At 47.4% G+C, this 9,895-nt stretch overlaps 1 protein-coding gene across 1 annotated transcript in view; it reads left to right on the forward strand.

The window, feature by feature from the left end:
* LOC118081177 (uncharacterized) overlaps window positions 1-7,405 on the forward strand; it is a 33,729-nt gene extending 26,324 nt beyond the window's left edge. Inside the window, exons 9-10 of the mRNA XM_060270885.1 lie at window positions 751-877; window positions 2,414-7,405. Coding sequence (XP_060126868.1) covers window positions 751-877; window positions 2,414-3,516 — 1,230 coding nt within the window. The 3' untranslated portion in view covers window positions 3,517-7,405. The remainder of the gene's footprint in view (window positions 1-750; window positions 878-2,413) is intronic.
* Window positions 7,406-9,895: the final 2,490 nt, after the last annotated feature.

Here is a 9,895-nt window from a genome sequence, read left to right on the forward strand (position 1 = left end):
TAACATTACCATCATTAGAAATGGTTACAGGTAGGTAGCTGTGTTGGTCTGGGTCGAAGTAAAATAAAAAAATTCCTTCAGTAGCACCTTAAAGACCAACTAAGTTTTTATTTTGGTATGAGCTTTCGTGTGCATGCACACTTCTTCAGATAACAAGAAGTGTGCATGTATCTGAAGAAGTGTGCATGCACACGAAAGCTCATACCAAAATAAAAACTTAGTTGGTCTTTAAGGTGCTACTGAAGGAATTTTTTTATCATTAGAAATGGTTAGCAAAACCAAGGTTGGGGTGTGGTTAATTCTTCTTATTGACGGTTTTATTCTTTTTATCTTTTCCATAAACTGCTTTGAGGTTTGTTTTTACTGTCAAGCAACGTATAAATTTTGTGAACTAAACATAAGCCCCCAATATATAGATAATGGGTAGGCAAACTAAGGCCCGGGGGCCGAATCCGGCCCAATCGCCTTCTAAATCCGGCCTGCGGACGGTCCGGGAATCAGCGTGTTTCTACATGAGTAGAATGTGTGCTTTTATTTAAAATGCATCTCTGGGTTATTTGTGGGGCATAGGAATTCATTCATATATTTTTTCCAAAATATAGTCCAGCCCCCACAAGGTCTGAGGGACAGTGGACTGCCCCCTGCTGAAAAAGTTTGCTGACCCCTGATATAGATGGAGCTGGTCGATAGAGATATTCATATATGCATACATTTTTCAATTTTGATTCCACCCCTCCTGCTGTGTTTCAGAGGCCGGCGTTAATCCAGGAGGGAGCTTTGAACTTCCACACGGCTGAGCCGCCCCCAGGCACCCCTGGGGAGAAGGCACCTCGCTCCGAGGTCAAGCAACAAGGGAACGGTGACACTGATTCGGAGGGTAAGGGCACTGTGTGGTTTTTCTTATTCATTGTCCCTTCCTTCCTTCCTTCCTTCCTTGCTCACATTTCCAACATACAATATAAAATCCCTTGGGATTTTGACATCTATAATTCCTTTAAAAAGGCTTCAGGGTGTGTGTTTTTCAGAAAAAAGTTATTTTAAACATTTTTTTCAACTCACTATATATCATTTCCCAAAATTCTTTTACTACCTTACATTTCCATCACGTGATAAAAGGTGCCTTATTTTTTCATTTCCAACATACATTTGGCCCTGTTTTATACATTTTTGCTAATTTACTGGGAGTTAAATACCAACGGAACATCATTTTAATATAATTTTATTTCAACGTGTAACATGCTGTGAATTTTAAATCGCAGTTCCATAACTTCTCCCATACTGTAAATTGTATATTATACCCAAAATCTCAGTATATCATTACTGATTTAACCTGTTAGTAACCTGTTAGTAACCTGTTATATTCCAGTGAGTATTATTAACAAGTCTTTATAATTTTTATAAATGCCTTCCAAGTGTCTACAGTGGTACCTCTACTTACGAATGTTTCTACTTACGAACGGAGCTCCATCCGCCATCTTGGATGCGGTTTAGATAGGATTTTTTCTACTTATGAATTTTTAGATAGGGTTGCTTCGACTTACGAATTTTTTATCCCAATGCATTCCTATGGGATTCGACTTACAATTTTTTTCGACTTACAAATGTGCATTCGGAACGCATTAAATTCGTAAGTAGTGGTACCACTGTATATTTATCCACACTCAGCCTGCGTCTAAAAGCAGTTTGTTCATATTTTGGCAGAGTTGCCATTGAGCAAAGGGGGCCAAAGCATTATCTTTCTGGTGAATCAGTGTCAGTCTTCCGGCAGAAGTAAGGGCACAAAGAATGCCTCTGCGTTGTCCAGCTGTTAAACCCCATATAATGGATACAGTCAAACCTCAATCCTCGAATGGCTCCATTGATTAACATTTCGACTCCCGAATGCCGAAAACCCAGAAGTGAGTGTTCCAGTTTTCGAACATTTTCGGAAGCCGAATGTCCGACGCAGCTTCCTCTTGAGTGCAGGAAGCTCTTGCAACCAATCGGAAGCCACACCTCAGTTGTCGAACTGTTTCGGAAGCCAAACAGGCTTCCAGAACAGATTATGTTTGACAACCAAGGCTTGACTGTACGAAGTTTAGGATAATTTGTCTCCCACGGTAGTACCGCATTGGCCTGGATATAAGCTGCACTTTCCCCCCAAATTCTGACCATGAAAAGTTAAAGTGCGGCTTAATTTCCCGACATACAGCAAAACGGAATGGGTGTGAGTGGCAGTGGAATTTTAAGGGAGCAGCTTATACCCCCCCCTTGAATTTTAAAGGTGTGGCTTATATTCGGGTATATTTTTCTCCCAAAGTTTGTAAGTGTTGCACATTGCGTAAGTTTCACAGGGTAAGATGGACCATTGGCCCGCTCAGGCCTCCTTGATGTTCTTGCGTAGCTTCTCAGCTTCTCTCGTCTGTCCCTGCAGGTGATGAAGGGTGGGTGATCGAGGCAGAGCAAGACAATTCCCCTCTGCAGGATCCCAAGCCAGCAAAGATCTGCGGGTCCTCGTGGGAGAGGATCCCTTGGTCCCAAGAGGATGGAGAAGCTTCCGTGAGTCACGGCAGCGACGGCCCGCAAAGGAGCAAGGAGAAACGCCAAGAGCAGAGGACACCCGAGAGCGCCCCTTGCGTCGGGGACGGAGGAGGCCAGAGCCAAGCGGTCGTCGTCAAGAGGAGGCGGCGCAGTCGAGGGAAGAAGACATGTGGCGTGTGTGGGAAGACCTTCAGCCGGAGCACCGTGCTGGCGGCGCACCAGCGGACGCACACAGGCGAGAAGCCGTTCATGTGCCAGAGCTGTGGGAAGTGCTTCAGCTTCAAGTCGACGCTGGTGGCGCACGAGAGGACGCACACGGGCGAGAGGCCCTACACGTGCGACCAGTGCGGGAAGAGCTTCACCGTCAGCTCGGTGCTGACGCGCCACTACCGCGTCCACATCGAGAAGGAGCTGTTCGGCTGCTCCGAGTGTGGCAAGAGCTTCGCCCAGAAGTCGCAGCTCCACAACCACCAGAAGGTGCACATCCGGGAGAAGCCGTTCAAGTGCTCTCAGTGCGGCGAGGGCTTCAGCCGCGGCTCCAGCCTCAAAAAGCACGAGGGCTCGCACACAGGCGAGAAGCCCTTCAAGTGCCCCGACTGTGACAAGTCCTTCAACACGTCCTCGCAGCTGGTCAAGCACCACCGCGTCCACACCGGGGAGAGGCCCTACACATGCGCCGAGTGCGGGAAGAGCTTCAGCCAGTGGCAGATCCTCATGGTCCACCAGAGGACCCACACAGGCGAGAAGCCCTTCAAGTGCGCCACGTGCGGCAAGTGCTTCTCCGACCGGGCCGTCCACATCCGGCACCAGAAGGTCCACACGGGGGAGAGGCCTCACCAGTGCGCCACCTGCGGCAAACGGTTCACCCACCGCACCGTCCTGGTCAAGCACCAGAAGATCCACATGCGGGAAGCCTTGAACATGCTGCGGCTGCAGGAGGAGGAGGAGCAGAAGCAGCGGTCAGAGCTGCCGCTGCCGCCCGAGGGAGCCTCATAAAACCTCAGGAGCATCGCCAAATGCCTTGGGAGAGATGCCATGCAGACAACCATTTACTCCAAGGGGGTTGGGAATTGTGGGGTGTTACCGGGCTCACATCAGCCCTGGGCAACGCAACCAAGGACCAGGCGTGATGGTTCCCCACCCCTGTCCTAGGAGTAACCGGACGGTGTCTTCCAGATTTTGTTGGACTCCAACACCCATCAGTGCTGGTCAGAGAAGGAAGGAGTTGTAGTCAAGTCACATCTAAGAGGGCCATCGTTTCCCCTTTTTTTCTTTTCTTTTTTTATGGGCATTGCCGTTCATTTGTTTATTTTTTATGCATTTTCCAATACCCAATTTATACATAGTATTTCCCCCCCATCATACTGTATTTACAGACTTCCCAACCCAGTGCTCTGAGGCATACTAGATATACAGCGGTACCTTGGTTGTCGAACTTAATCTGTTCCGGGAGTCCGTTCGACTCCCGAAACAGTTCAAAAACCAAGGCATGGCTTCCGATTGGCTGCAGGAGCTTCCTGCACTCAATTGGAAGCTGCGTCAGACGTTCGGCTTCCAAAAATGTTCGCAAACTGGAACACTCACGTCCGGGTTTGTGGTGTGTTTGGGAGCCAAAATGTTCGAGTCGCAAGGCGTTTGCAAACCAAGGTACTTGTTTTGCTCCATATCAGGTACTTCACCCACCCCAATTTCCCCCCTCTTTGTTATAGTTGCTCATAAAGTTACCCCAGCTTGAAAGTTTATTTGGGTATCATCTTCTCCAAAGCTTTCCCACTCGTCCCTTATCTGATTGTCATCCTGCTTCCTTATTTTGGCCGTCATATTAGCCAGTCCTGTGAATTCCATCTGCTTCTGCAGCCATTTGGGATTCCTCTCTCAAGTTTTTAGCGTAGACTGTTCTGGCAGGTTTCCTCTAGCTGTAGTCAAAGTGGTTCCTTCCAGATGTTGCTGTACTTGCTCACCCATCCTTCCCAGCCGGCACAGTCAGGGATGATGGGAGATGTAGCCAAGCCACGTCCAGAGAGCTACAGCTTTCCCCCATTCCTAAGATAAACAAGCAAACCGCGGTTTCCCCAAGCAGAGATCTTTTGCTTTTGTTCCAGAACAGAAATGGATGCTTCTCATCTCCAGAACTTAAAAGGGGGTGCCTGCAAGCCTAAAGCTCACGGAGACTCACCTCCCCACCCCATTGATCGTGTAACCATGCATTTCCCATAAGATCTGACGGCCCACAACTCCTCCCATTTCTGGTTCAAACCACGGTTCCTCCACACCTGCAGTTTAGAATGCTGCAGCTTTCCCATCCCAGGTTAACCCCACAATAGTCCGTAGCTGCATGCGCACATATCGTCTTCCCCAACCTGGTGTCTTCCAGATGTTATGTCCTCCCAGTGCCCATCAGCATGGCCGGTGCTCAGCAATGAGGGGAGTAAAGGAGGCTGCCGTACCTCCAACCCTAGGCTAGTATGACCCCATGGCAAACCCCTCTTTGGTCACAGGTTTCCATGCCCCTGCCTCTGAGTAGGGGAAGAACACACATTCACCCCACTCCCAACTGGTTGGACACCACAGACTGACCCCCAAGGTACCTACATGCCATTGTAAGCTTCAGTGGTGCAAAATTAAGAATGGGGAACGCCTGGCTCTTGGGGTTCTATCGGTCTCCAGTGCCCATCAATGCTGACCATTTGCCACAGTGGCCGCTCAGGCTGGTAGGACTTGAATCGCCCTGTTGGCTAACCCTGCCAAAGTGAATTATTATTACAGTGGCAACACCTTGGTTTTCAAATGTAATTCATTCCGGAAGTCAGTTCAAGTTCCGCAACGTTCAAAAACCGGAAGTGGAAGCCTCAAAAGCCGAGGCATTTACTTCCAGGTTTTTGGCGTTCGAGTTCTGAAACGTTCGACTATGGAGCCATTCTAAAACTGAGGTACCACTGTAGAAGTATTATTATTATTATTGGTATTCCTATTATTATGATGATCTAATATACTGTATTCTTATCCTGCTTTTCTCCCAAACTTAAGGCGGCTTGCAGCATTTAAAACAGGCATAAACAACTTCAAATAAAAACAAGCAGGTTAAAAGCAAAAGTTAAAATACATCAAATAATGTTTAAAACCAGCGCTAAAAGTACAGTTTGCCCTGACAGCAGTCTGGGGGTCAGCTTCATCTGTGTCTACAGTCTGAATAAGAAGGTGTAAGCCTGCCTCCTTCCTGCAACCCCGGCCTCTTGCCCACCAGATGTTTTGGACCGCAATGGCCTTGTTGGCTGGGAGTTGTAGTCCGGCAGCACCTGGTGGGTGAGAGGCTGAGGACAGTTGCTGTGGACCAGGGGTGGAATCCATGACCCTTGTTCTGCCAGCACAAGGATTTACATTTGCACAATGGAATTTCCTGGCCAAGATCCAAGTTAGGGACAAGTACTCTTTGGTGAGAGAATCTTTGAAGTATGCTCTTACAACGGCGTTCCAAAACATCCCCTTTATAAAGTTTCTTTCCAAAGTTTACCTCTTTCCCCAGCATAGGAAAATGTACATGTTGGGTAAGTTAAAAATTGGTTTATTTACCAATTCTCCAAAGGTCAGATTCATGTAGTTGTGCTGGCGGCAGAGTTGTTGGCATCTGTCTGGTATAGGAACTTGAGAGTGGCTTGTGAAAGCCATGCAGTTGAGCTGCAAGAACCAGCTCTAGCCTTTTCATATGCTGAGCTTCTCAGGTAGGTGAACAATAGTCTTGATTCCCTATAGCAGGCATCCCCAAACTGCGGCCCTCCAGATGTTTTGGCCCACAACTCCCATGATCCTTAGCTAACAGGACCAGTGGTCGGGGAAGATGGGAATTGTAGTCCAGAACATATGGAGGGCCGAAGTTTGGAGATGCCTGCCCTATATCCTCCCAAGGTAAGCTAAGTCTGGCAGGACAGCTTACTCTATGGTCCTAACCCCTTCATGCACTAATTAGGCATGTTGGTTATATGTGGCTGGTTATCCCACCCTTTCTGTCCCACAAGCTTCCTAAATCTGCTTTTGAGGGTTGCCCAGGGTGAGGGAACTCCAGGACAGATTTAAGGGGTGCATGGGAAGAGGAGGAGGGCAGGAGTTTTGTTGCACCAGCAGAAATCCTTATGCTAATGGAACCAATGACTTATTGCTACGTTGTACTACGGGAGGGTTGTTGCACTCTTCTCATCGTTCAAGAATTCCATTTTGCCAGTCGGAATGATTCCCCCCTCTCCTGCCACCTGCTGCTCTGACACACACACACACACCGTCAATTTTGGGGTGTGTGGAGGGAGGGGAACTCCTGTTGTTCAAGCAGAAGTCCTTTCACCGAGCTTCCGCTGTGGGGACTTGTGAGGTGAACCCCACTTCATACCTCCTCAAACTACCCTGAGCCATTCTGTAATAAAACAGAAGCCCGAATGCCAAAAACTGGAAATAACAAAACCTCTCTGAACGTTGCATCAAGACAGACTTGCTGCGGACAGTCAACGGCTGAAAGAGGCGCCAAAAAAGCTGCACTCTTTCTCCAAAACGGCGGACCCCACACAGGAGTCCCTTGGAAGAAAAGATTAAATTTCACCAAAGGAATTTTCTGGATTCGAACTCCCAGCAGGCAGCGTGGGATAATCTGGAGTCCACCATCCATCGCCTGGAGGGTCCCCCCAAAATGGTTTGTGTGCACCCCCTCGCTATAAAACCATTTATGGGATGCCAGCCAACCCGCCTCTTTCAGAGTCCTCGTCTTTGAAGCTATGCACTCAGTTGAATGGATGAAGCATCTAGATAGACAGTTGAAGCAGCGAGGAGCCTGTTGGATTTCTCTGCATGTCCATTGACTAGTAGTGGGTAGTGGGTTGATTTTTTTTAATGGGGGTGGGATGGGGGTGGAAACAATTCATTGAATTGTTCTTTGGGGGCACATTCCTCTCAATTTCTGACTCCGGAGACTTGACGACATCCTGTCCTCGTTATAACAATTAAGAGGGTATTGTATATGATAGAAACTGATTAAAAGAAAAATGTAAGAAGTGCCTATTAACTGGACCTGTCTCTGAGAGGTTTTCCTTTGGCTCCTCTTGGTTTAATGCTGGGACTGAGGAGCTGAACGCCCCTTCCAGTTCTGCTCTGAGGCCTGATTTCTACCTGCTGAAAGTGGTTGAGTTTTCTGTTGGGTCCGGTGCTCTGGGCGGAGACCAATTGCGGTCTTCTTCTTTTTTAATAATATATTTATTAAAGATTTTCCTCAAACAGCAAAACATACAAAAATACAAAACACAAAAAGAAAATACACAATACAAAAAATACAAAAACAAAAACTCTAACTTATTACCAATCTACTGACTTCCTCATTCCTCCTCCTTCTGCGATTCTTTACAAATCATCCGTAGTAAACTCTAAATCTTATATAATTTCTAATTATTACTTTAATATTACCTTATTTCTCTATCTTTTACATCTTATCCTTTTATATTCTATCTAAATCTTACTTCTTAATTAAATTATCATTGACTTCTAACAATACTTATTTCACACCATTGTATTATCTACAACCTCTATTTTATCTCCCTCACTTCCACTAATTCTAATCTATTATATTGCGGTCTTGAGGGTGCTCTGGAGTGTCTGGAGGCAGTTGGAGGATGTATGGCGGCTAACAGATTGAGGTTGAATCCTGACAAGACAGAAGTACTGTTTTGGGGGGACAGGGGGCGGGTGGGGGACTCCCTGGTCCTGAATGGGGTAACTGTGCCCCTGAAGGGCCAGGGGCGCAGCCTGGGAGTCATTTTGGACTCACAGCTGTCCATGGAGGCACAGGTCAATTCTGTGCCCTGGGCAGCTGTCTATCAGCTCCATCTGGTACGCAGGCTGAGACCCTACCAGCCCACAGACTGTCTCGCCAGAGTGGTGCATGCTCTGGTTATCTCCCACTTGGACTACTGCAATGCACTCTACGTGGGGGCTACCTTTGAAGGTGACCCGGAAACTGCAACTAATCCAGAATGCGGCAGCTAGACTGGTGACTGGGAGCGGCCGCCGAGACTACATAACACTGGTTTTGAAAGATCTACATTGGCTCCCAGTACGTTTCTGAGCACAATTCAAAGTGTTGGTACTGACCTTTAAAGCCCTAAATGGCCTCGGCCCAGTATTCCTGAAGGAGTGCCTGTACCCCCATCGTTCAGCCCGGACACTGAGGTCCAGCTCTGAGGGCCTTCTGGCGGTTCCCTCCCTGCGAGAAGTGAGGTTACAGGGAACCAGGCAGAGGGCCTTCTCGGTAGTGGCACCTGCCCTGTAGAATGCCCTCCCACCAGATGTCAAGGAAATAAACAACTATCTGAGTTTTAGAAGACATCTGAAGGCAGCTCTGTTTAGGGAAATTTTAAATGTTTGATCTTTTATTGTGTTTTTAATATCCTGTTGGAAGCCACCCAGAGTGGCTGGGGAGGCCCGGCCAGATGTGCAGGGTATAAATAATAAATTATTATAATATTATTATTACATTCAGCAAAGTGCCTGGCGACACTTGAAAGGCTAATGCTAACCGCGTTCATCGTCTCTTCCTCTTCAACGTCTCCTCAGTTTGGAGGTGTGGGCAGGAGGTTGCGACACAAACAGAAGTAATTTATTTTGACACCTGGCGGACAATAAGTTGAGATGACAAGGGTGCAAATGAGGCTGTAGGTTTCTCTTCGGGGGGGGGGTTGTGAGAGTCAACCAGACTCTCAAACAAATTTTGAGAATAAAAAGTCTGAACTGCGTAGGAGACCTTTGTGTTTGGTTGACGTCTTGGTAAGGAACAGATAATTTTGTGCTTTCTCTTCCTGTGGTTTCCAGCAACCGGCATTCAGAGGCAACAGTGGACAGAGAACATCACCATTGTAGCTGACTAGTACCGGCATAGGCAAACACTGGAAAGACACGACACAAGAGGAAAATGGATTGGGAGGGAGGAGGAAAAAACACTGGGGTTCAAATTCATACTTCCAAGTTGTCCTGGCCAGCTAGGGTAGGAAAGCTCAAGCAGAGGAGGCACCAAAATGTTGTGGGTCTCAGCTGTGCCAATGTGGGGGCCTTGCACCACTTCTCTTACTTTTTCTGCTCCCCACAGGCGGCATTTGATGGAGGGAGGAGCAGATTATGGCCCTACATCTCTCCAAAGGGTCGACTGCAATTCTTGGAATACCTGACCATTGGCTATGCTGCTACCAGAGGCTGATGAGTCCAAGAGTGTTTGAAGGGTCACAGGCCACTTGCTTATGATTTAAATCCAATAACAGCATCTTTGTACCCAATGGTCCTTGGGGGTTCTAGGGAACTAAAAAAACAACAGTTCAGTTTTAAAATAGGTGGTTAAAACCAGCAGTTTTGA

The sequence above is a fragment of the Zootoca vivipara genome, chromosome 2 (genome assembly GCF_963506605.1).
Source record: "Zootoca vivipara chromosome 2, rZooViv1.1, whole genome shotgun sequence".
Lineage (NCBI taxonomy): Eukaryota > Metazoa > Chordata > Lepidosauria > Squamata > Lacertidae > Zootoca > Zootoca vivipara.